At 33.3% G+C, this 27,482-nt stretch overlaps 1 protein-coding gene, 1 long non-coding RNA gene, 1 other non-coding gene and 1 pseudogene across 5 annotated transcripts; all 4 read left to right on the top strand.

Annotated features, from left to right (window-relative positions):
* Positions 1-10,665: 10,665 nt before the first annotated feature.
* Positions 10,666-14,005, top strand: LOC116120061 (ankyrin repeat-containing protein NPR4-like). 3 transcript variants are annotated; one of them, XM_031406004.1, is made up of 5 exons: positions 10,666-10,918; positions 11,190-11,675; positions 12,539-12,658; positions 12,787-13,229; positions 13,310-14,005. In XM_031406004.1, the coding sequence occupies exons 1-5, from the start codon at positions 10,828-10,830 to the stop codon at positions 13,919-13,921; spliced, it is 1,752 nt and encodes a 583-aa protein (XP_031261864.1). In that variant the 5' UTR covers positions 10,666-10,827; the 3' UTR covers positions 13,922-14,005. The 3 variants fall into 3 exon arrangements, with proteins under 3 accessions (XP_031261864.1, XP_031261863.1, XP_031261865.1); XM_031406003.1 differs by having other exon boundaries at positions 12,781-13,229; XM_031406005.1 differs by lacking the exon at positions 12,539-12,658 and having other exon boundaries at positions 12,781-13,229.
* A 403-nt stretch (positions 14,006-14,408) lies between these two features.
* LOC116120060 lies at positions 14,409-17,046 on the top strand. Its single transcript, XR_004126486.1, has 2 exons — positions 14,409-14,552; positions 14,700-17,046. It is a non-coding gene; the product is annotated as an uncharacterized LOC116120060 (long non-coding RNA).
* Positions 17,047-17,489: 443 nt separating this feature from the next.
* LOC116120055 lies at positions 17,490-19,135 on the top strand (annotated as a pseudogene).
* Positions 19,136-26,768: 7,633 nt separating this feature from the next.
* LOC116120064 lies at positions 26,769-26,924 on the top strand. The gene has a single exon (XR_004126487.1). It is a non-coding gene; the product is annotated as a 5.8S ribosomal RNA (ribosomal RNA).
* Positions 26,925-27,482: the final 558 nt, after the last annotated feature.

Raw genomic sequence — 27,482 nt, 5'->3', positions numbered from 1 at the left:
GAGTTTATTATCAGTTATATTAATCAACGGCAGGATTTTGCCACGTCATTCGGTGCAAAATCGTACACACCAGTCGGTAGCTGTAGATTTTCCTTTAACAAAACAAGCTTACCAAAGCTCAACTCAGCCGACAACATGCAAAGGGTGTTGACAAATAAAACATCTCACTCAAATCACATTCACACATACTTCAAAAGTGACTCAGCCGAGAGCATGCAGGGTCATTATTATGCAAAATCTCACTTAAAACACAAAACCAAAACACATAAAGTTCAACTGAAAGCCTAAGAAAAGCAATTTAAACCAAACTTCACAATTTTCTCAAAACTTTCACAAGAATTTAAAATAGAATCACAACTTAACATGCAAACATGGATTTAAGCTTTTGGAAGAAGATTTGGTTTAATCCACTCACAAAAATTCAGCTCAACCTAAAAGCCCAGCTGCCCCAAAGATCTCCCTTCTCCTCCACCAACAACCTGAAGCATCAAAGAATTTGGAGAAAAAGAAATGCACAAACTGTATGAATGGTGGAATGATATGCCCTCAAAATCACATACATGTTACCCATTGAAGAAAAACTTATGAGATCTCCTCCTTCCTCACTTAGCTGCACTCACTCACTCGCCCTTCTTCTCACCACTCGCCCTTTCTCTCTCTCTACTTCATTGCTTCTCTCTTATTTCCCTTCTTTTGGCTTCTTTTCTTCATTTGGGCGAGTAGCCCAGATTTATATAAAACAATTTTTTTTTAACACAACAAGCCCCCCAAATTCTCTTAATATAGTATAACCCTGCCACATCAACTTTTCTTGCAAAAACCTCTAGATTTTGTACCCTTGCTACTGCAAAAACCAATAGTTTCTATTTTCTTTTTCATCCAACCAAACTTAAAATTTGAAGAAAAGTCCCTTCTAATAAACAAAACCAAAGAGAATATGTATATATAATTAGAATGGGTTTTACAATAAGGATGATTGTAATGAGGATTGCCAAGTGAGGCCAGTGAAGGAACAAGTGTTGGTAAAGATTCAGAGGTTTGGAAACTCTACTGACTTGGTTGATTGTTTGAGACATCATGACCACCAATGTGTGTGACAAACAGTGTATTAGCAGAGCTGTAGTAAAGATCAACCGTATGAACCTCTCAAGTCTAATTTCGTATTTTTGTAGCAAGAATTGAGCCTCCTGTAGAGTAATATTATCAATTTTGGACTTAAGACGAGAAGTAAAAGTCACAACTACTGCATCGTACTCAGGTCTAGACCATCCAACACATGCTGCAAGAGTTCCTCATTTGTGCTTATCAAACCACTAGCTGACAAACTTTCTGCTATCTCCTTCATCTTCTTAACATAGTCACTTATAGTTAGATTTATTTTTTGTGTAGTTTGTAGTAGATTCTTTAGATGTAGAGCTCTAGCCTTGGAGTATGTTACAAACTCATTTTCTAAAACACGCTAGATCTAAGTTGAGAAACAACATTTTAACACATTAGCAAACATACTCTCTAAAATCAAAGCAAGTAGCCAGCTTACTAAGAATTTATCAATTCGTTTCCATAGGACATAGGCCGGATTAATTCTTTCATCACCTCTAAGTTGACCTAGGTCACTATTAGTTCCAAAATTAGAAGGAATGAGTGGAGATAAAAGATGATCCTCTAGCTCATGAGAGCCAATTGTAAATAGAACTTGTGAACTCTATAACCTATAGTTGTTTCTTGTGAGTTTTGGATGGATTACTTGTAACGTTGAAGCAAGAATAGATGTTGTGCGATTTGTTGTAGCTGGTATCAACTTTTCAAGGCTGTTAAGTGACTAAGAAGACGATCATGAGTTTTCAGCCATTGATACAAGTCAAAGCTCTGATACCATGTAAATGTTGAAGAACAATGAATGAAAAACGACAAAGAGAGAGAACTTTGGTGTATCATTGGATTCTTTTCATTACTTCTTAAGTAAATACAATTATGGATTAATTATACAAAAATGCTACAGTAACTAACTTTTTCATTACACAAAAAACGACAGCGTATATAGCTTCATTTGCTTCCTTTTCCTTACATTACAAAACGGCAGCATATGGTAGCGTTTTGCAGCTCCACTTTGGTCAACAATCTCTATTGACTCTGACGAATATAGTACTTGACAATGAGAAAGAAAGTGTGTATTTATTTTATTATTTAATAACATACCCGTAGTTACGATTAGAAAAATAATTATTTTGATTTACTTAAAGATTTTAGCGAGGATCAATGAATATATATCCAAAGATTAGGATAAGTGGAACTGTACATGAATGACAGCAATCATGTACATGTTGCAACAATAAGGTCAAGTATGTTTAATTGTACAATACTTGAAAATAAATATATATCTACTCCATCTACTAAACACAGATTGTCAACTTCTGAAACTATAATAATAAGTTGAAAGGGCATTAAAATTTAATGGTCAACATGAATAGTTTACATATAATACCTAGAATTTTATTTGAATTTGCCTTAAATGATCATGTAAACTTCTTGATTAAGAAAAATGTAATATAAAAAACTATATAATCACACCATACACCCTTTAGAAAAAAAATTTCTAGTCTTCTCTTTCGTGCAAGAAATTTATTACGCGATTTTGATAAACTTAATTTGCGTGACATGTTGATGCTCTATTCATGTAACAATTGTATTGACAACTTCAAAAAATTTTAATTAATATTAATTCAATTTGCGTATAATTAGAGATTAGATTAGATTAAGAGAGTTGCAAATTAGCAATCAATAAGAAATAGTGATATACAATTATGTCAACTACTGGAGGAGCTACTCGTAACGCCTATGGCTACTTTCATGCTTCAACAAACCCTAGCAGTGAACAACCATCTCCCCATATTTAAACATAAAACACAACGGAAATTAGCGCCATGTTGCATGATTATGGAAATCATCAATCTGGTAGTGGTCAAGGAAGGAGTGTCTCAAATTTCAACGTTCTTCTGCCTGGAAGCACTTTAATAATAAGGCGGAAGCATCTTCATCAACACCACCAACACCAAGTGCACCGCCGTTTCCCACCGCTAGGGCTACCATGTTAACTAGTCAGCGGCGTGGATGATAATCAAACTGGTTAGTTTTGATTTTGGACCATACTTTTATTTATTTATGTTATTTATTATAATTTTACATACCCAAACGAAATGCAACCAGCTGTCAGAAAACGGTAACTGGAAAAATTTCGACATGTTGAAGAATAAATCGCCAAGAGCCTAAGAAACAATAAAACACCAGTGCCAACAGAGCGAATAAAGCAGCCCAAAGCATAGTGAAACAGTACCCCAAAACAGTTAAACAACAGCCTGAAAACAGTGAAGTTTTTTGCCCAAAACGATGAGCCTAGAAACAATAGAATAGCAGCCCACAAAACAATAGCCCATGTATCAGCTCAAACAACAGTGAAAAAGTAGGCTTAATAGTGAAAACAGAAATCCAAAATAGGAAATTATGTGCAGGAAGCAAGGTTTTAAAACCTAGACCAAGTTGAAATCTGGCAAAGTTGCTAGGTCTCTGGTTGACTGATTGAACTGGTTTGACTGATGAGTGCAAAAACTGGTGACATCAGCTGGTAAAAAGGTTTGAAATTTAACAAAAACACCCTTGAAAGTTACCTCCTGGATTGTCCCCTTTAGAAGACCAACACCTCCTGGATCACCAGCTTGGCCTATGGGGAAAGGCCTATTAGGGTCCTTCAAGCCTAATATATTTTCAATGGTGAAGAGTTGTTTGTTCATATTAGGATGAGTTTTCAAAAGAATGGCCAGATTCCCTCCCGTCTCGATCTAAAACAACGTAGAATATATTGTAATGAAATTATAGAACAAATCACAACTACGTTGACTGCAAATCTAGAAATCAATATTAAGCCTTTTGCAATTAAAGTTAGGTCAAGCATATTTAATTCAAAGAAGATATGATATCGCAGGAACACGAAACGACAGTCACCAGTTGGCACACAAATAATTATAATAGAGAAAAGGTAAGGACCCGAACTTGGATTAGAACATCTTCCTGATTAAGAATTTGACGCTAGGTACAAAGTTCCTTGGACATCAAAGTTATTCTGCCACCATCTAGTTTCATAGTCATTCTCTGGGAAAACTTGAAAGAATGTCCACCTATTAGGGGGCAAGATATTTACAACCTGCAACAAAAAATCTGACTTAATAAGGAAATCAAAGTAACGATCAGAAGCAAAAAAAATGTCATTGGATAAAAACAATTTCATCAATGTCTTTTACATAGCGTCTACAAGGCATATATCAATCAGAAAAAATTTAGTAATCAAGCCCCATCGTTCCCTCTAAAAATCAATCTGACAATCAAACAATATAACCTGTCTATCCATCAAACACCTTTTTGCTGCAAAGTGATTAACTACCACAATGCACTTAACCTAATACATTGTGCAATTAATAACAACTAGTGATAAAGTTCTCAATTTTCATCATTGGTTTAATATTCGAGACTTTATAAGAGTTAGCAAGAACCTTATAAGCTAGAGGACGAAATAACTTCATTCAACAAAAATTTTGAACTGCAACTCTGCAGAATAGTGCAACATGCTTGGAAGAAGAGTACTCTCGATAATGAACAAGGTGCTCTTGCTTCTCTTGTTGATGGGTTATAGCAACAAAAATGTTGTCTTTTTAGGTATATCAGTAAGGATTGGACTAATCTTGCTAGTGGGTATCTCTAATCTCTCAAATCTATTCATTCTAGATCCAGCAATGAAATAACCCTTACAGGTAATAATCTAAACAGAATAAATAACTTTAACAGTATGTACAAAACACCAAACTAATAAGATAAGCAATGTAAATTGCTATAGAATGCTTGTGTGAGAGAAGAGGAGAGCACCTGAACTTGGATTTGACCATCCTCTTGGTGCAACATTAAAGTTACTCATTAGACCGTCTCACTTCATACTCACATAGTCACATTGGTGGCTGAGCCAGCTTGGCCAGTGGAGAAAGGCCTAATTGTATATTTTCAATAACAATAATATGTTTTAGCACAAGTGTCAGCATAAAGAAAGAAGCCTTTGACAACAATGAATACAAGAAAATCCGAAGGTCTCAGAAATCTAGAGTAAATGATGAGGAAGTAGATTAGAGAGAACTTTTTCATCATTTTTTTTAATTTTTATTTACATAAATAGACATAGAATATGATTTATGAACAAAATAAGGATCCCAATGGTGTATCATCAAGGAACCAAAAATGAACTAGAGTCTGGATATGCATGTGATGCGGGTGCTTAAAATCGCGCTGCTAAATGATTATAAACAAAACTGTAGCAGTGTAGCCTATAACATATCAGTATCTCTTGTCTAACAGTCCTAAATGTTATAAGAAAGCGGTTAGGGAAGCTAAGGCAAAGTCCATAATGGAGTAAATGGGCCATTGACAATCCAAATGGATATCCAGTCTTGAAACAACTATGGAATGGTGAGTCACAGCTGGTTATATCTTTAATGTTCATTATTTATTTTGTTTATTATAATTTTACATACGCAAACGTGTGGCTTTTGATTAATTTTATTTTATGTTTCATCCATTGGAATTGAGATAGCCAATCTGCCCATTTTGTTAAGATAACCAAAACCATTCTATCATAACTCATTCTTGCAAAGAAAAAAAATTAAACACTAATAAAACCATGAAAAATTATTTGTAAAATGACTCCGTTGAGTCTTCGACAAAGATTTGCTTGAGAATTTCTCTTTTATATTAACTGAAAACAAGTCATATATAAGTAGTCCTTCATTTTTCTAAGGCCCCTCTGTTTTATTATAGCTTGCCAAAGAAAACTTAGGAGTTGTTTGTTTTTACTCACTTTTCATTAAAGTCTTTGGGAAATGATTTCAGCTCTCATCCTCTACTACTAAATGCACCCATTTTATATTCAAAAACTTCTTTTAAACCTCTTTTAATACCCAAAACACCCTTCAAACCTTGATTATAATTTTTCTTTACGTCCAGTTTCTCCAATTTCAATTTTATAATCAAAATACCAGTTTTAACGGGTGCAAAAATTGAAAGATGGAAGTATTTTTGCATCAAACTAACAATTTCAATGATAATGATAATTTAAATTTAGGATTTATGCAAAAAATAAAGGTTTAATATTATAAAATGAAGTGTGGGCATACTTAAAATTTATAATATCATTTCTCATAATTGTCATTAAGGTTAAACTTGTTAACACAACAAACTTTTAAAATTGGAGGATACGGATAATTAAGTGGGGGCTAAAAAATCACTTCCAAAGTCTTTTATTTATTTTCTTGATTTTCATAAAACTACCACTTATTTTCAGATAAATTTTTTGAACAGAAAAAATAAAATTCCATTAACATATATCTAGACACTAAAAATTTTAAAGAAAAAAATAATTAAATTACCTAATATACCTTCATTCATAATAGATATATATAAATTTATATAAAACTACTAAACAGGTTCTAAAATTTATTTGTTTAAAGAACTTTTAAATATATCAAATAGTACAGTAGTCAAAATGCAGCCACCGACCAGAAATCGGTGACTGGAAAGTAGAAAACTTTCGGCATGTGGAAGAATCAATAGGTAAGAGCCCAAGAAACAAGCACAAAAATAGTGGTTATAGGAGCCCAAAACATATTGAAACAGTACCCAAAATAGTTAAACAGCGGCCTCAAAATAGTGAAGATTTTTGCCCAAAATGATGAGCCCATAAACAATAGAACAGCAGCCCAAAAGCAATGTAACAGTAGCCCATGTGTCAGCTCAAAAAACAGTGAAAACACTGGGCTTAAAACTGTGAAAACAGAAATCCAAAACAGTAAAATATGTGCAGGAAGTGATTTAGACCCCATTTTTTAAATTTCATCTCCCATCTTCTATGCTAGATAGGGGTATAAAGTATTTAGAAAAAAAAAATGAACAACGGTTTTTTATAATATTCAAAAATTTTAGAAAAAATTATAACTATGTTCATTATTTTCCTCTAGATTTGAAATCTTTTAATATCTTCTACCTCTAAAGTTGTCAGCTTTAAAAGCACTCATAAAACTAACATAAATACCTTGTTTGCTTCAATCTAGTAATTTTTAGTTATATGATTATTTTATTTTATTTTATTTAACAATATAATTCTCAATAGCATTCCCAAATATAAAACATAGAAAAAGAACAAAAAAAAAAAAAAAAAAAAAAAATAATAAGTGATTTTGATAATCACCATGAGCTTCATATTCCTAGTGAAATGATGAATTCTTATTGACCTAATTTTTTTAATTTTGCGGTAACTGAACCCTAAAGCTTTGGAATTAAAGTATGGAAGAAGAAGAAAAAACTTTTCATTATAGTTATATCCTTACCTAAAGTAGAAGAAGGGGCTAAAAAGGAAATACTAAGGGGCTAAAATCATTTCCCAATAATATGCAAATAAAGTTGCACAATAAAAGATGGTGTCAACATCCACAAAGAAAGAAAAAGAAAATGTAAATCTTCAAGATTGTGGTCGAGGCGCGTGGGCACAATAAAAATGTAATAATAATTGGCAAACTTTGTAATGTTGATAGGTGAACTTGTAACATCAAGTTGTGACGGAAATAAGATATCAATCATTCTATTTGTGTAAAAAATTAATGTTTTTCTCTACTAAAAACTACAGCTTTTAAGCTAATAGTAAGGATCTAATCCAAGCAAATGGTATAAGACCAAGTCATGAATACATTAAATTATAAATTTTGAACCAATGTAAACATCTTATACAAACTATTAAACTAAAAAACAAATATTAAAATATCTTATTGATGCTTAAATTGTATAATATATAAGAAATCGAAAATTCTTTTAAAACATTTTTTTTTTTTTTAACCAAGGTGTCTAAATTAGTTGACGTGCATCTTGACTAATCTTCGGAGAGACTAGGCAACAATACACCGTTTAAACACTTTAAGCCCTTCTAGACCAATGTTGGATCCACCTTTGTTGGCTATTCTATACTATGACATAAATTAAAAGATTGGGAAAGGCTTATATTAAACAAAAAGTTATTATTATTGACAAAATCTGTCTCTCTCTCTCTCTCTCTCTTCCTCTCTCTCTCTCTCTCTATATATATATATATATAAATATATATATATATATATATATATATATATATTCGTTATAATTAATCATGCTTATACATTATTAAATTTATCTCATAGGATTGAAATGATATTTTTTAGAATTTAGATTGAAATGTATATGCATGGTCTTAACAAATTAATATCATGACATCTTTTATATATATATATATCAATCTTTTGACTAGGGAATGATTATTACCATTGCTATTATTACATATATGAATAATTTTCTACTAAAGATGTCCTTACTAAAATTTTGTAAGAATCATACTTAAATACTATTGGATTAATTTGTAAAATGTCATATATATAACCATTTGATTTGTCATTCCAAAGAAATTTTATTGCAATTTCTTTAAAATGTTACTTTCCTTAATGGACCCAACAACCAGGCAAGAAGTGAACATGATGCAAAAGCATCCTCATTTTCCCTATCTAATATATATATATATATATAAAGCCTCTACATCAAGTCTTTTTATATATATATACGTATAGCTTATATATATACACACACACACATAAGATAAGCAAATTACAAACTAAAAGCATCTACATCAAATCTTTATATATATACAGTAAAACCTCTCTATAGTCATAATGGTGGGACTAGTTAATTTTATTACTATAAAGAGATTATAACTTAATGGAGGTATAGTTACAGAAATTATAGTTTTGATTTCTTATTTTATAATTCATGTTTTAGTAGTACAGTATTAGGATTTCAATTCATATTTTAGTAATATTATAATTTCAATTCAGCGCTTCAGTTGCCTACTTTTGAAACGGATAAAAGATCGTTTCTTATAACCAATAAAAATAAGTGTCATTGATAAAACTGTAATTGCAGTTGATGCAAGGTCAATCGATGTGAAGCCACGACAATTGTCAATGGTTTTAAGTGCTGCAAAATTAGGACCACTAATGTCAATGAATTGTAAGTTACAAATGAAGTAAATGAGGAGAATAAAAGAGTCACTATAGAATTGAGTGATCAGATTTGACAATTTTACTACATTAATCGAATGAATATTAATGTCTTCTTCGGTTATCTAAATGAGCAACAAATCGTATATGCTTTAACTAAAGGAGAAATCATTGTTGTAATTAGACAAGAAGATAAAAGAAATAATCCTAAGGATAATAGTACATAAATAAAAAAAAAATCTTGTGCCATAAAACTCTAAACATGCTTGAGAAAGTAAAAATACTTTGGCTTCAACAAGAAGGTATTCATGCTAACGAGCTATTACGTACTTGTAAAGTAAAAGATGTGATAACAACTCTAAAACATAAATCATTATCCCAAACAATTTTAAATAAATATTTTATTTCATTTTAAATATTTAGTTTTACATAATATATATTTTTTTGTAATATACAGATGATTATTACTATATAGAGGCAACTTTCCTTAAGGCGGTAGTTAAAAAAAAATCTTATTTATAACTATCCCAAATTGGGACTATAATTTTTTATAATTATGTGCAGTTTATTCCTATATAAAGTATCACTATAGAGAGGTTTTACTGTATATATATACCAAGACCCAAAAAAAAGTATGAGAATACAAAACAAAAATTTTGAAAGAGAAGGCATAATGGGTTTAGGAGCTTCAATAATTAAGTATATATATTATTAGATAGGGAAAATGAGGCTGCTTTTGCATTATGTTCACTTGTTGCGTGGTTGTTGGGTCCATTAATGAAAGTAACATTTTAAAGAAATTGCAATGAAATTTCTTTGAATCGACAAAACAAATGATCATCATTGAACTAAAATGACATTTTACAAATTAATCCAATAGTATTTAAGTATGATTCTTAGAAAATTTTAGTAAAGACGTCTCTATATATNAAAAAAAAAAAAAAAAAAAGTGAGGTCTTCGTCAATAAATACAAACTATTGTAAGTCAAAAGTTAAAGGTATGGTTGCCTTTTGTTCTCATCACAATGAGTGGTTAAATTTGGTTTAAAAAAAAAAAAAAAAAAAGTGAGGTCTTCGTCAATAAATACAAACTATTGTAAGTCAAAAGTTAAAGGTATGGTTGCCTTTTGTTCTCATCACAATGAGTGGTTAAATTTGGTTTCCGAGTCCTATCAAATAATTCTTGATCATAGCCCTCCAAGCCTTATTAGCATTAAACTTTGAGCTTCCCGTCTTTCACTAAACCTAAGCGATGATGGTGATATAGATGAGTTCATTGAGGCATTTTGTTGAGTGATGAGTCAAATAAAGTATTATTAATTTCCGCAAGGTGACTTATCTTCGAAATTGACGAAGACTTAGCTTACCACTATTAGTATAGTAGGATGAAGTTGTAGAAGTTAATGTAGGGTGCACATTGTAAGGTTGTAGAAGTTAATATAGGGTGCACTTTGTAAAAAGTAAAAGTAGTTTTCTTAAACATCAAAACACTACCGTTTTGATGTCATGGCTCGATGTATAAAAACAAGCGAGTAGTTTTCATTCAGTTCAGTGGAAATATCATAATCGGTTTTCTAGAATTTTTCCTCTTTTCTCATTTTTCCTTTTTTCTTGCTTCTTGATTCCAAAGTCATTCAACCGCTAACGAAAGTATTAATAAAAGACCACCCTACTCTTCTGAGTAAATTAACCAACTCTTTTCAAAGATATTCTTTTTGAAGAATAAATGGGTGATCCACAAATAGTTGTTCATCGTTTAACACCAAACGAAAGTTCGGCTCATGAACAGAGGCAACCTTCCCTTCATCTCCTTTCTAGTGAGTTCACTCTTTTTCACTTGTTCTTTCGCATATTCTTTCAGGAATAATAGCATATTCATCCTTGGAAGTAACACATGAGTCCGTTAAAATAATAAATATTTCTCTTCCTCTTTCTACAAAGAATGTTTTATTTAAACCTAAGCACAAATCCCATATTCTCTCTCTCTCTCTCTCTAAGTTTGCATGCACGTTTATATGTCAAAGACTGCATGTTTTATATGTCAAACACTTTATAGATTGTTTTCGTCTATTGAATTTACACGTGCAGGAGAAAATTCCAACCTTTATCTCAACAATTGTGTGCCTCTTTATAAGGCTGCGTTAAAAGGTGACTGGACAAGTGCCAAAAAATTGTTAGAAAAAGATCGAACGATGTTGTGTTCCAGTATCACAAAGGGACACGAAACTGTTCTTCATATTGCGGCAGGAGCCAAACAAACTGGCTTTGTAGAGGAGCTGATAAAGTTGATGCAAGCGGAAGACCTGACTATGCCGGACCATAAAGGAAACACGGCCTTTTGTTGTGCCGCTGCAGCCGGAGCTATTGGAATTGCTAGGATTATGTTGAAGAAGAATCCCAATCTTTTGACAATCCGAGGTGGTGGAAAGATGATGCCTGTGTTTTTGGCTGCTCTATTAGCACAGGAAGAGATGACATATTTTTTATATGATGAATTATCTCAAGCAAAACATGTTTTCAAGTGGGACGACAAAGTTGCTCTATTTTTCACTTGTCTCACCGATGGTTTATATGGTAAGACTATAAATTCCAATTCACTTTTTTTCATTACATTAACTTTTTTTTTTTTTTTTTTTTTTTAAAGAAAAAGTTGTCTAATGTGTGTCTTAAGTGTACATGTTAAATACCCTATAAGATATATATTTTTTTACTTATTTTGATATATATTGTTTACAAGAAGATAAAAAATCAAAATTTTTAATGTATTGGTATACAAACTTTTTTGTTTTCTATTTTTCTTAGCACTATGTAATTTTATAAAATATTGACATGGAAATAACAGATTGATATGGTAGCCAAGAAATTTTGGATTAAATTGTAATGTATAATAAGTTTAAAACATGATTAATGGTATTTATCTTAAAACTTTTTTATTTCATACTTTAAGTGACATGTCATTATACGTAATATTGTCATATCATGCAATATCACTTTATTTATATGTTAGTGGTAACATATGATAACATATCATAAGGCATAAAATTTGAGATTGATATCATTATTCTTATTATATATATAACCATCAATCCAATAAAAGTATAAATTCTAAATAATAATATATATTAGTACAGTAATATTTCTCATTTCAAAAAGTTAAAAAGCCAACTGCCCTACCTTGACTTTAGGAATTTTTTGAAATAATTATTCAGCAGGGTTAGTACTATTCACACCCCTGTAACTCGGAAATTACGGACTGACACAACTTTTTTCAAACATTACACTTTACGCCCCATCTTGGTAGTTTTGTTTATAACTTTAATACCCATTACAGTGAATTAGACCTTTATCTATATAATTTTCGAAAACAAATTTTCTGCAAAAAAATGTTAACATGCTCTCAATTTTTTTGCTTACAATCAATTTATTGAATTGCTCAGATCTCGCATTAAAAATGCTAAAGGATGATTCAGAATTAGCTGTGGCTCGTGATTTAGATTGTGAGACTGCCCTACATATTTTGGCCCGAAAGCCTTCAATATTTTCCAACAAAAATCAAGGTCTATTCAAGAGGCTTATCAACTCATGTTAATTTCTTCAACACTTAACTTCTGTTTATCTATGATTTTAGTAAACCATTAAATTAATTAGTAAAAATCTTATTGCATGCCTTGATTCTTAGTCTCAGGATTAATGAAGTTGAATCGCAACAAGGATTTCGAATCAACTCCAGCTCTTCAATTAGTCAAATGCCTGTGGGAAGAAATGTTAAAACAAGATGACTCGGAGCTAGCGAATCTAACACGAACACCTTCACAATTCATTTTTGAGGCAGCAAAATTCGGAAATTCCCAATTTTTGGTTGAGCTCATTGGTCGTTATCCTGATTTGATGTATCAACTTGATGAAAAGGGTTTCAGTATATTTCACATTGCAGTTCTATACCGTCATGCCAATGTATTCAACCTAATATATGAGATAGGTTTAACTAAGGAGTTATTCGTGACTTGTGAAGATGAAGTTCAGAAGGACAATATGTTGCATTTGGCTGCAAAATTACCACAACAAAGTCGAATTGCTATTGTATCAGGGGCAGCTCTACAAATGCAACGAGAATTATTATGGTTTAAGGTAATTAAATTTTCTGAATTCAATTATTGTCCTAATTTCAATTGTCATATTTCGAAATATAACATGTTTGATATCTATAGGAGATAGAAAAAATAGTGCAACCTTCCTTCCGAGAAAAGAAAAACTCAAATAACCAAACACCTCAACAGTTATTCACTGAGGAGCACAACGAGTTATTGAAAAGCGGAGAACAATGGATGAAGAATACTGCTCACTCATGTATGCTTGTTGCAACAATCATTACCACTATAATTTTTGCAGCGGTTTTTAGTGTACCGGGTGGTAACGATAGTAGTAAAGGATTACCAATTCATTTGAAAGAGACATGGTTTCAAGTTTTTGTCATATCAGATGCAATTGCATTGTCCTCCTCTTCTATCGCAATCCTGATGTTTTTATCGATCCTTACATCGCGGTATACAGAAGACGATTTTCTTGAGTCATTACCATTTAAATTGATGGTTGGACTCTCTGCACTCTTTGTATCCATAATCACCATGATGGTAGCTTTTAGCACAACTCTTTTATTAGCTTATCATGATAGCTTAAATTGTGTCACCATGCTTACTACTATAGTTGCGTCAGTACCAGCCACTCTATATATTATGTTGCATTATCCTCTTCTTGGAGATATATTTTGTTCAACATACCATTCTAGGTTTTTGTTTAAACCAAGTAAACCCATGTTCTGATTTGCCAGAACTTGAAAGTTTATTGTATTGTATCATTAGAACCTATTTATATCAATTAAGTTTTTCGATTCAATTATGCAGTAACTTTTTCCTCTAAGTAATTGTTGTTGGAGGCAGTGGTGGTGAAATTGTATTTGAGATGTTCATTACTTCATTTTCAATTCTTCATACATTATAGTATAATAAGATTATACATGTTGGGAATAAAAATCAATCGAAGCCCAATTAAATGAAGCACACGGAAGTAAAGAAACGGTCCATAATAAAGTAAATGGGCCAGCAATGAAATGTGGGTCACTTAAAAGTGTAATGTTATTTACGTACCAGTAAAATTCTATATGAGCTGAGCACCATTATTGATTTGGGGGTAACCGTTGATTGCGGCCTTTAAATGAGTTTGGGCAGGTCTACTATGGCCGATTCCACAGTGGCGCAAATTCATATTTAATTAATAACATCATAATTTATAACAAAAGTTCATGTTTACTCTTAAAATCCTAAAATCCTATGCCACCTCCGTTTTTAGGTGCATATTTGTAAGAGTAAATCACTTTCACCATTCGTTCTTGCCAATGCCTTCACCAGAAAGGAAAATGAACTGTTGGTTTATTGTCTTTTATTTCTGATATAGGTTGTTTATTTCTCTTTAAAGTAATTTATTTATCTTCTGTCTTTGAGAAATCTGTTTGTTGTTCTTATTGGATATCAGTGTTTTTGGTTTACTTTGATGATGGTTTAGGAATTGACCACAACTCTTAACTTTGTATAACACTGATAGACTGCGCTGCCACCAATGTGAAGCTTGGTAAAATCCAAAAGGACAAATCAATTCTTGGAATCTCTTGAAGCAGGAGGTGAAGTAATTTGAGAAGACGTATAGCCAAAAGCAGGCCAGACCAGATCGACTGTGCCACCACCAATGTGAGTCTGAAGTGTGATGGTCTAATGAGTAACTTTGATGTTGTTGTTGCAGGAAATTTGTCATTTCAGTTCTTAGAAGATGGTCAAATCCAAGTTTAGGTGCTCTCCTCTTCTCTCACACAAGCATTCTATTTCAATTTCCTTTGCTTATCCTATTAGTTTGGTGTGCGTACATACTGTTAAGTTATTTATTCTGTTTGAATTCTTCCATTTGGGGGTTATTTCATTGCTTTTTCTGGAATGAATAGATTTGAGAGATGAGAGAATCAGGGATACCCTCTAGAAAGATTAATCCGATCCATAATGATATACAGAAAATACAACATTTTTTTGTTACTCTAACGAACCATCTAGAGAAGTCAGTAAGTAGATGGGTACAGTAAGTAGATTGATGAAGAAGCAATTAATGCAAAAACACCTAGTTCATTATCAAAAGTACTCTTCTTCCGAGCATGCTGACTATTCTGCAGTGTAGTAGCAATCGATGAAGTACCATAAGGTTCTTGCTAACTCTTATAAAGTCTCGAATATTAAACCCATGATTAATTGCCCAATGTATTAGATTAAGTGCTTAATCACTTCGCAGTGCGTGTTTGATGAAAACACAGGTTATATTGTATGCCAAGTGATGGCTGCCCCTTGAAAGAGAGAAAGGAAGCTGCTCTGTTGGGCCCAAGAAATTAGTGCTCTACTCAGCTGTACACTTTTGTAGCTGAAGTGGGCTTTTTGCTTTCCTTCTCTATCGTATCACTTCCTCCATTGATTTTGCTAGTGGACTTTGCTAAAACTTGCGCTAAAAGTCAAATATAATATGCTTGTCAGATTGATATTTAGTGGGTCCAATGGGGCTCGATTACTAATTTTTTTATGATTGATATGTGCCTTGTAGATGCTATGTAAAACACATTGATGAAATTGCTATTATCCTGTGACATTTTCTGCTTCTGATTGTTACTTTGATTTCCTTATTAAGTCGTAATTTTTTATCTGCTAAACGTTGTGATCTCTGAATGTTTGATCTGAGAATTGTTTTGATCTCTGTACCTCTTCCATCTATTCGTAGGCGCCAAGTGTTAGGCAGTTTGATGGGAGTGGAGGTAAGAAATTTGAGTTTATCCAGTTTATGGGTATTGGATTTAAGTTCTAATGGCTTCAATTTGTCATGACAACAATTTACAGTTTTTAGAGGTTAATATTCTCCGCTTATGATAGCAAATGATACCTCTGGAAGCTGTGACTTGGTCCAATGTTTAGGGTTACAGATACTGTTTTTGTTTCCCTTGTCTGGAATGCATCGGTGTGACTGCACCTTATATTTGGTATTATTTGGAATTAAACATAATTTTTACTAGTGGTTATGTGATGAGACCCCTAGTGTGCTGATCTATTATAGGAAACATAAGGGTGTGAAGCAGGGGATTTTGGTGCAGTTGGCAGGAAGGTTCTTGTGTGTGAGGTGTTAAGGATGGTTTATGGAGTGGCAGATGGCATTAAGGGAGTGGATGATTGAAGAAGTTTGTTATGAAGAATAGCATAAAAAGGGAGACAGTGGGAATTGGGGGGATATCTGAAAAAGTAAGAAGGGGAAATTTGGCAGGGGAGGTGCTGGCCCTCAAAGTCCAACTGGTTCTTCTTATTTTACTGTTCTGTTCTTGTTATTTTGTTCTCGTTGGTGTTGATTTTCGTTGGTAGAATTAACTAGTGGATTGGCTGGAATTCAATCAGTAGATATATATTAATTTCGAATAGTGTTTGCTTGACTGTTCTAGGTTGCTTATCTGTTTTTATCTGAAATTGTTATCTGTGTTCGTTGTGGAATTCTGGAGTTTGTTAGTTGCTGGGTTCTGAGTAAGTGGTGACTGAAGGTGAGAGTCTGGGTATCTACCATTATGATACTATTTTTTTTATCCCTACAGCAGAATGTTGATTGAAAATATACATATATGAATTGTTATACCTATGTTTCAATCCTGAAAAACAAAAATGTTATGCCTGTGATATAGTTATTTACAGTAGAGCACAGCTGGTGTTTCTAATTTTTATTTATTTCTTTTTGTTAAATGTAGTTTTTCTAACAATTATCTATATTTTATTGTTCATATTATTGAAAATAACAGTGTGTTTGCTAGTTTAAATATTTAAATTGGGGCTCTAAAACCCTTTAAAATTTTGGTAGATTTAAAATTGATAACTAAATTTTTATCCAAAAAAAAAAAGATTGCTCTACAAACATGTTTGAAAGTTAATTCATGTTTCACCCGCTTGGTAAGTTGGAGAAGTTTCTTTGTGAGTACTGGTAAATTTAAAAAAATTTGCTAGTTAAGATTGTTTGACGATACTGTATACTATGAATTGATGCTTCTTGTAAATAATTCGAACTAATACTAGCTGCTTTTGTTTCTATTTCTAATTGTTCGAATTCTTTATTTGTGATGTAGAATATACTTTTAGTTAATATGTGCTTTCAACACACGGATTCCTTTTGATTTTCAGGTATGACTCTAGAAATTGTGTCCTGGAATGGTCGATATTTCTCATTGATAAAACTACTGACTACTGTAATTTCAACTTCATGAGTTACATATTCTCTTATTCGGTTTCTATGAATAAAATTCATATTGTATTCTACTGAATATGCAGTGGATCGATGGAATTTGTTGTGCCTCCAGCTGATTCTTTAGCTTTATCCCCCTGTCGCTCTGTGTGGTTTTCAGCTACCAGTACACTCAGTGACCAAATATTTGCTTTACATTGCAATTTGTTTTTGTGTAATTGTTTCCATGAATAATATTATGTTTGCATCTCTGTTTGTAGTTACAATCTTGTGGTAACATCATACCTTCACAAAGTTTCTGGTTAATTATATTTGCTCTTATTGAAATATCATTTTCAACCATAAAGTTTAATATATCTCAGTGTCATCATTGGTACTCTAGAGAAATTTTTACTGTGCATTTTCCATTTTGAGTCATCCACATTTCTGGAATCTGGACTAACACCAGAAAATCTAATGCATCAAAATTTGAGCTGATCCTTGCTTTTGATGAAGCTATCTCTCTTGGGCTCAAGGAAAACTTGACCATCGCTCAGGTTAAGCAGCGTGGTGAGATGGAGAGTGATGAAGAGAAGTTACACAAGCTGGTACCGCAAACAAGATCAATGAAACCAAGGATGTCATGATGCACAAAGCTAGTGAGGTTGACAAAAACAAGGTTCTTTTTTTGTAGATCTGCAGTGGTTCCATTTCTAATTGGTGCCTTCCATAACTTCTTTTGTTGTATTGCCATTTGAAACTCTTGTCATATATTCTGCTGATTGAGAAGAATAGAGGTGAAAAAGGAGGGTTTATGTCGTTGCAGTCAATGGGATCTGGAAGAATAGAAAGTAGCTTTAGTGATATGAGCATTTCTAGCGGTGGAGGTGGTTTTTTCAGTGGTTCTGGATTTGGTTAGAGCACTGATGTTTATTCCTTTTCCAGCAAGTCTAAAGGTCTGTGTCCTTTAACTAGAATGAATTCTATGAGTATGTTTCTAATTATTGATGGGTTGTGGATTTTGTTGACATTCATGCTATAAGTTAGCATATGAGCATGCATTGTAGCTAAATAATTGAGAATTTTCTTTTGAGTTCCTACACAGATAGGTTATCCTTTTTCTGTCTTTAAGATATCTGTTTGTTGCCTTTTTGTGGACATCAGCATAATGGATATATTTCAGGATTTCTTGATGATTGTTTATGAACTGAAGAGTATTCTTATCCCTTATATACTTTCATCATTAGGTCATCCACCTTCATCTGTCACAGCTCCTTCTAAGGGTCTTGGCATGCAGCTTGGTAAATCCCAAAGGACAAATCAATTCTTGGAATTTCTGAAAGCAGAAGGTGAAGTGATTCTTGAAGATGTGCAGCCAAAAGCAGGTCAGTCAAGATTAGTTGCTCCTCCACCAAATGATCCTATCACTTTGATAGTCGAGGAGAAACTCAATGTGACTTTGAAACGAGATGGTGGAATGGGTAACTTTGATGTCCAAGGAACTTTGTCACTTCAAATTGTAATCAAGAAGATGGTCTAATCCAAGTTCAGGTACTTCACTTTTCTCTATTATGATTGTGTGTCTCCAGGTGATGGCTGCCATTTTGTGTTGCTGCTGTTATATTTTCTTCTTTGAAGGAAAGATGCTTGACCTGTCTTCAATTGCTGAAGGCTTGACATTGATTTTCAGATTTGCCGTCCATGTTGTTGTTATTTCCCTGTTATTTATTACAATATATCCTGTGTTATTTCAGATCTGAGACTGGAGGGAATCCAGCCATTCTTTTCAACATCTATCCTAATATGAACAAAGAACTCCACCAATGAAAATATACTGGGCTTGAAGGACCCTAATAGGCCTTTCCCCACAGGCCAAGCTGGTGATGCAGGAGGTGTCGGTCTTTTGAAGTGGAGAATACAAAGTGCTGGTGAGTCAATGGTGCCGTTTTCTAGTGGGTTCAAGTCTTCCACTGAATTTTTCTATGTATATCATTTCTTTTCTAAGCTAAAAGCATTTATGTGGATTCATATATATTGCAGTCAACTGTTGGCCCTTTGTTTTTTGTATAACATTAATTTTAATTATATAAATTTATCTTTATAAATACAACAATTAGATTGAATTTTAATTTTATTAGAAGGTTTTAGTTCGTAAGCTAAAATAACACAGTAATTAAAAGCAGTAAAAATCAGAATGAGAAAAATCTTTAATCTTTAGCTTCACAAATACCAACTTTGAGCTGCAGAAGTCGTTAGCTTTATCACTTTCAAGTGTCAATCAGGCAGCAATACAATTTTAATTCCTAAATCACCGGAGAGTATTAGGTTATTTTGAAACATAATCAAAACGTGCCTAGACAATTATGTACTCTTAAAAAAAAAAAAAAGCCCCACATGTTGTTTTGTTTTATACTTTTTGAAATAAAAATGGTGACCTTTTTCATATGAAAAAAGAGTAATATTACGCTCACAATCTAGTCTTACAATTCTAACGTGACAGTTGAATTAGCAATTATTGTTTCTTAGGGACGAACATTTATTTCTTCATAAATGGTTATTCCTTATATGAGAACAATAATTCTTTATAAATAAACGATTGTTCGTCCTTAAAAAACAGTCGATTGTCTCTAAGAAATGGTTGTTCATGTTTAGTCAAAGTCATCAATAAATATGGTAGTGTCAATTCTATTGTCACGTTAAAGTTGTAAGAAAATATTATGAAATTAAATTATACACTTAATATTTTTCGTAAAAAAATGGCAGTCTACTTCATCCACATAGCAACTTCAGATCGCATTTTCGGTAGTTGTGTTAAGGGGAAACGACTTACACCTACCCAAGGTTTGGTGAAACGACGATTGGTATCCAAAAGGTTTCAAAACGACAAACAGGAACCTTCCGTTAGTGAAAAGACTAAAATACCCTTTGAGAAATATTAGTCTAGTTTTTTAATTACTTTTAGACCCCTTAAGTTTATTAATTCTATCAAATACCCCCCAAAAAAAGTTTAAAAATTAATAAAAACACCCCCACCCACCCATCTTGCCAGATTCCGGCAGCCACCGCCGGTGGTAGCCGGAATCTATCACAACGGTCTATGCCACCACCGGAAATGGCCAGTAATTCACCAGTTGGAATCTGGCAAGTATGGGTAAGTGGGGGTGTTTTTGTTAATTTTTAAACTTTTTTGTGAGGGTATTTGTGGAATTAATAAACTTAAGGGGCCTAAAAGTAATTAAAAAAATACTAATATTTCTCAAAGGGTATTCTAGTCTTTTCATTAGCAGAATGTATCTATTTGTCGTTTTGAAACCTTTTAGATATCAATATGTCGTTTCGCCAAAGCCTTGTGTTAATTACAAAAACAGTAGAACTCAGAAACTAGTGTTTCAGTGATTCCCTTGTCTCAGTCAGATTGCACGTTTGGGACAGTTTTATTAAATTTGAAATGAATAATGCTACATTTACATCATTCTTTTACACAATTTTCATTACATCATGATGTGATATATACCAAAACCATACAAAATTTTAATTATTTTGAATTTTTAATATTATAATAGAATTTATGTAATTGTGACATATGTAACATCATGATATAATAAAAATAATATGAAAAAGTGATATAAACATAACATTACTTATTTGAAATTATATAAATGAAATAGAAGTATCAAATTATATAAATTGAAATTGAAAACGTGTGGGTTAGTCCTGTCTTCATCTTTTTTAAATTGAAGGCAAGATTTGTCCACCGTACAAACATCTTGATCAAATCAATTAAATAAAATATCATGTTATACAATTATGACGTCAATGTGAAAACAGTACTTCAAAAAAAGTCTTTGCTATTGGTGGCTGTGGCGCGCGCGATGCACACCAACCCAAGCCAACGTGGCTTCCCATGACAACATTACGTATGTTGAAATAATGTTGTCGCTTTAGACATAACAATCGTACTAATTGAGATAGTCAAAATTTTGGTCTTAGCCCACACACGAAGACAACCCAATTTAAAGGAGTAAATGTCTTTTTCTAGTCCAAATGGTTTAATTACATTTCTCTACTTATAAACTTTTAAATAATATTATTTTTTATATTTAAATTCATATTTCATTTTTTATTCCTATATCGTTGCAATTCTATACCATCACTACTCTCTTTTATAATTATCACTTATCAAAACCAATCAAATCTTACTTCTGTTGACCTCATCAATCGTCGGTTAAACAGTCGTCTTTCTTAAGTCAAATTCCGATCAATCCTAACTATCAAAATTCAATATTTTAACATCCAAAAACTTATCAACCTTTCATCTTCAAAAGTCCTAACAGTCTAGACAGAGTTTACTTATTTCACGCAAATGTTCTGGATTTGGTGCACTGTTCTATTGTTTCTGGGCTACAATTTCATTGTGTTGGGCTGGTGTTTGGGGCAAATATCACTTCTATGGGGCTCCTTCTTTACTGCTTTGGTGCGAATACCATAATGTCTTTTTGGGGTCGGGGTATTCGCACCAAACCCATAAAAAGAACTTATTAATGGATATTGCATTCTTGCTGCTGTGATTAGCCGCCCCAACCCCGCTCGGGCCGACTCTAGAAAATGCCAATACTAGTCACCTTTGGTAACCCCGAATCCCATTGCCGGTGCTGGATGTTGCTCCTTCTGCTGGGATTACTCGCCCCTGCCGACTCCAGAAAATGCCCGAGCCAACCCTGCTCATATAAATCCGAGCCTACTCCAGCCCATCCCAGCCTCTAGAAATTGGCAACCTTACCTTTGGTAAGCTTTTACTGGCGTTAAGAATGAATGCAAAAATATCACAGATTTTCATTAACAGATATTATCCAAAAAGGAAAGATATTAGCCAAAAGACGATAAGATCGCATTGCCATATGGAATTTTCATTTCACAATTCAGATTAAAACTCTTTTAGCTTCTATTTTCCAGTTTTTATACCAGTTAAAACTGATATTTTGATTCTAAAATTGAAATTGGAGAAAAGGTGTGTAAAGAAAAATTCAGATCAAAGGATAAATTGGGTATTGAATGAGGTTTAAAGAGACGTTTTTAAATATAATTATATTGAAATTATGTGTATTCAATTTAACCATGTAAATAAACAAACAAATTCTGTATATACAAGAAGACTCTTAAAGTTTTTTTCTAAACGTGAAATGAATAATATAATAAAAACTATATAAATAGATATTTATTTATTTATTATTATGTTGTATAACAGTGTTCTATTCCGATTATGATAAATATTCTCTTTTTATCGTTTTCGTTTTCCGACTTTGCGGCAAGTGGGGTGACATTTTTGCTATAATAAATAAATAATATAAAAATGGAAACAGTGAACAATGGAAGCTTTAATTACCCAAGAATTTAAGTTGGTTGTATTTTGACCTTTTCGAATTTGATAGTTCAACTACTACATTCTTTTGCTTTTTTTTTTTTCAACTCATTACTGTATTAGTTTATTGATAATACTAACACATTCATGTTCTTGTCGCATTAACCATATCTAACAGACACGCATGACTGTATTAGTTTTAAAGTGAAAACTACGACAGAAACAAATAATAAAAAATACAAATTGCCACATGCCAATCAAAAAACAAATTTTTTATTTTTTATTTTTTGCTATTCTCACATACCAATCTGTTCAACTCCCCTAACCAAAATAAACCGTGAGTGTACAAATAAAAATAATTCTGCTAAATCAAAGAAACCTAATAGATATGAACAAACCATACACGTACCACATAAAACCCGAAGAGATTACTAGAATTGGTCAAAAAAGTGAATATGATCATTATTAAGAGAATTGAGAAGTTAAAAGTTTTTTTTTTTTTAATTTATTTTATTTTAAATCAAATAAGGTTATTCAATATACTTTTCTCTATATAAACTCTACTCGTATAAACCGTATCAAATATAACGGAAGTGAAATAGAATATAAGCATTTGTATTGATAATTAACATTAGAATAGATAAAATGTTTGAGTAGTCAAATTTGGCAAGGCAATGCAAGTCTCATAAATATAAATAATAATAATAATAATAAAACCATAAACAAAGGTGACAATTTCATAAATATAAAACCATAAACAAAGGTAACATCTGATACAAACCATCCAATACAAAATTAAATAGCTGACAGTATTTATTGACTTCACATTACATCAACGAAGAAACTTATTGAAAATTAAAACTTCAACTAGCATTGCCGACACCGAACTAGATTGATCACATCACCAAATAAAAATTGTCACCCACGGCTTTAAACCTACAATAATCACATTCCATAAAGCAATCAGCTTTTAGTTTGTTAATAATAAAGAATATCAATGTACAAGTTTATTAATAATAAAGAATTTCAATGTAAAAGAGAATCATTTTATTAAATAAAATGAATTCTTTATTTGAGTTTTTACACAAGTGAGACCACCACCACGATGATGATGGTGGATAGGGTAAGCTCTGAGATTAGAACGCCCACAAGGGATACAGCAAGAAAGTGCAAATGTTTGCAGATTTTAAAATAAAATAAAACTAAAAAAAACTTAACTAACCGTCATGGAAATTATTTCTGCCACCTAGTTCCACCCATGGCTTTATTCGCATTGTTGGGATAGTGTGCACTTGGTTGTGGTTGTTTTGTTGAAGGTTGCGTTGCATTCGGAGTCAAGGTAGACATGGCAGTAGGTTGTTGACTGCCAGATTGTTGATTGCCACTATTGTTGCCATGGCGATTGTCGTTGGGAAGGGGTTGTTGATTATCTGACATACTTATCGCTCTCTGATATAGATATCGGTTTCTAACTTGCAAGTTTCTCACTATGATCTCTTTGTATTTATACACAAACTGCAATATTATGAATTTACAATTTGGTCCTCAGTCTTAAATCCCAATACAGACGGTTACATGTAGAGAGCATCACCTAGTGAGCTGGCATTTTTGCTAAAATACAAATATTAATGATTATGGTTGGATAATGAAAGGTGATAACTACTTGTAAGACTTAATCACCCTAGAATCTAAAGTTGATTGAAATTTGACCTTTTTGAATTTGATAGTTGTTTGTTTTCTTTTGCTTTTGGTTGTTGTTTTGATAAGCTTATTGATAATACTAACACATTCATGATTTCATGGAGACGAAATCTAAAATTAATATTGGGAAGGGTTACATGTAAGGCAATTAGTGGTAGTGGTACTGGTAATGATATCATTTAAGGAAAATACAAATTCTTGTCTAGGTGTTGTTACATGTAAATTACTTTAATTTCTTTCAACTCTTTGGTTGGTATATACTATATAGAGTGGGTTATGTTATGTATGTTGTTTTCGAGAACGAGAAACTAAAAAATAAACATATTTGACCAGTGCTAACTTGTACGTGAAATGAAAAAAAAAATTAAAATGAAAGTATCATATTATGTTTTAATCTTTCACGCTACCATAATATCATTATCTGCTTCATAATTAAATATTATTTCACTTAGCTTTGAGTTTGCATGCAAGTCGCTTTCTTCATGCATTATCCTCACGTGATTGCCCACAAGACTTTTTGAAGATTTACCACAAGTTGTTTTCTTCATGCCCCACTTTATCACTACGTTGTACCCGGTACGATTCCATAATTTATTTATAGACATGTGGGTCTCATGAGGTTTGGCTGGTTTGCTGGCCGCCATTTCATTTTTGTCGAAGATATGATATGACGTTGAAAAAATTCACCTAAATTGTAGTAAGATAGCAGAGCATAAAGAACATTAATGAATGAGTAGGCACCATATCCCAATGACTAAAATATATTTTATTGTAGTAGACTTTTCTTGATAGATAACATTTGACCTGCCATTTCATTTTCTCACATGAGAATTGATGTAAAAGAAGCTTCTAGAAGTGTGTATGCACGGCTGGCAACAGTTAGAAAATTCTACTAGTTTTAGTTTTCAATTCTAGAAGCGTTAGAAAATTCTTCCAGGAAGGTCAAGGGATCTCTAAAGATGATAACATGATATTTTATTTAATTGATTTGATCAAGATGGTTGTACGGTGGACTGATAATAATGACAAAAGATGATAACATTGATCATCATTTCACTTTACAAAATACATTTTATGCAAAGAAAATGCTGGCTAAGTTGGTAAACCTCTTTACGTTGAATCGCATACTTTTGGATTTCTCCAACGTTTTAGTTTCAAATAATCGCATACTTTTCTTGGACTTGTCTTGACCAGGGAATATTAGCCCCTGTAATGTAGTGGATCATATATTGTTCTAGAAAGGATTAAAATATATATATTTTTTTTAAAAGTTTATATTTATATATAATATGTGTTTTTAAAGTATACGTTAAGAACATTAGAGAATAAAATTTTTAGCATATCAATGCATCTAAATGATATGTTTTAGACCTTTTTTGTGTGTAATAGACATCAAAATAAATAAATATTTTGTTATCTAGTATTCCTAAAGTGTGTCTCATATATTTATACTATAGAAGTATTCAATAGAGTAAGCGACATTTTCCCACCCAAGGTTTGGCGAATCTACAAATTTCCACCCCCGGTTTTATAAATTGCAGATTCTCACCCTTAAATTAACACTGTTACTTTTTTCTCAAAATAACCCCTATATCTCAAATTTCTCTCAAATAACCCCTAAGGGATCCCAACCAAGCCAAGAATCCGACTTGTTTGGCGAATCTGCAAATTCCCACCCCCGGTTTTATAAATTGCAGATTCTCACCCTTAAATTAACACTGTTACTTTTTTCTCAAAATAACCCCTATATCTCAAATTTCTCTCAAATAACCCCTAGGGCATCCCAACCAAGCCAAGAATTCGACTTGTTTCTAGCACTATTGGACCTCCCTGACACCACCATTAGCATCCCCTTATTCTCCCCACCAAAATCCCTAACTTTTTCACCTGATTACACCTCAGCGAGTTACCGAAATTTGGTTGGAAAGGGGCGAAAAAATGCAAAAACCTAAGGGAGAGGCGACGGCAATCGGCGGGCAATAGTAGTCGGCAATGTTAGGGGTTTTGGTGGGGGGAAGTCAGTGATGCGATTGGTGGTCTTGGGGGTGGTTTTCGGTGTCGAGACTTGTTGGAATTTAGATGAAACGCCGATTGACACTAAAAGCGATGACCGACGCCCAAGCAGAACGACTTGTGAACCTGTTGTAACATTGGGGGCCTGCGGGCTTCGTGCCTGTGTGCCTCCACCCTTGTGCGTGCGACCGCCCCGTTGTTGCGCACTAATTAACCCCGGCGCGAATTGCGCCAAGGAAATCTTAAAGAGAGAGCTCGCTCCCTTTGACTCGGACACGGTGCGCATGTTGGATGCATGACCTTCTTTCATTATCAATAACGACTCTCGGCAACGGATATCTCGGCTCTCGCATCGATGAGGAACGTAGCAAAATGTGACACTTGGTGTGAATTACAGAATCTCGTGAACCATCAAGCCTTTGAACGCAAGTTGCGCCCCAACCCATTAGGACAAGGGCACGTCTGCCTAGGTGTCACACATTGTTGCCCCCTCCCAAATCTTATGATCTTGCGGCGGTGGGCAGAAAATGACCTCCTGTGTGCTTGCGCCCGCGGTTGGCCCAAATCTGAGTTCTCGGTGACGCTTCCTGTGATAATCAGTGGTGTTTGAAACAAAACCTAGTGATCTTGTCGTGCGGTTGCGTTCTCTTGTCTACGGACTCTTTGATCCTCAAGAGCAAGCGAAAGTACGCTTGCATTGCGACCCCAGGTCAGGCGGGATTACCCACTGAGTTTAAGCATATCAATAAGCGGAGGAAAGGAAACTTATCAGGATTCCCTTAGTAACGGCAAGCGAACCGGGAAGAGCCCAGCTTGAAAATTAGGCATCCTCGACATCTGAATTATAGTCTGGAGAAGCGTCCTCAATGACGGACTAGGCCCAAGTCCCTTGGAAAGGGGTGCAAGAAAAGGTGAGAGCCCTGTCGTGCCCTGACCCTGTCGCACCACTAGGCATTATCTGCGAGTCGGGTTGTTTGGGAATGCAACCCAAATCGGGCGGTAAATTCCGTCCAAGGCTAAATATAGGCAAGAGA

This window comes from Pistacia vera, unplaced genomic scaffold (genome assembly GCF_008641045.1).
Source record: "Pistacia vera cultivar Batoury unplaced genomic scaffold, PisVer_v2 Contig92, whole genome shotgun sequence".
NCBI lineage: Eukaryota > Viridiplantae > Streptophyta > Magnoliopsida > Sapindales > Anacardiaceae > Pistacia > Pistacia vera.
This window is presented reverse-complemented; position numbering and strand designations above follow the sequence as displayed.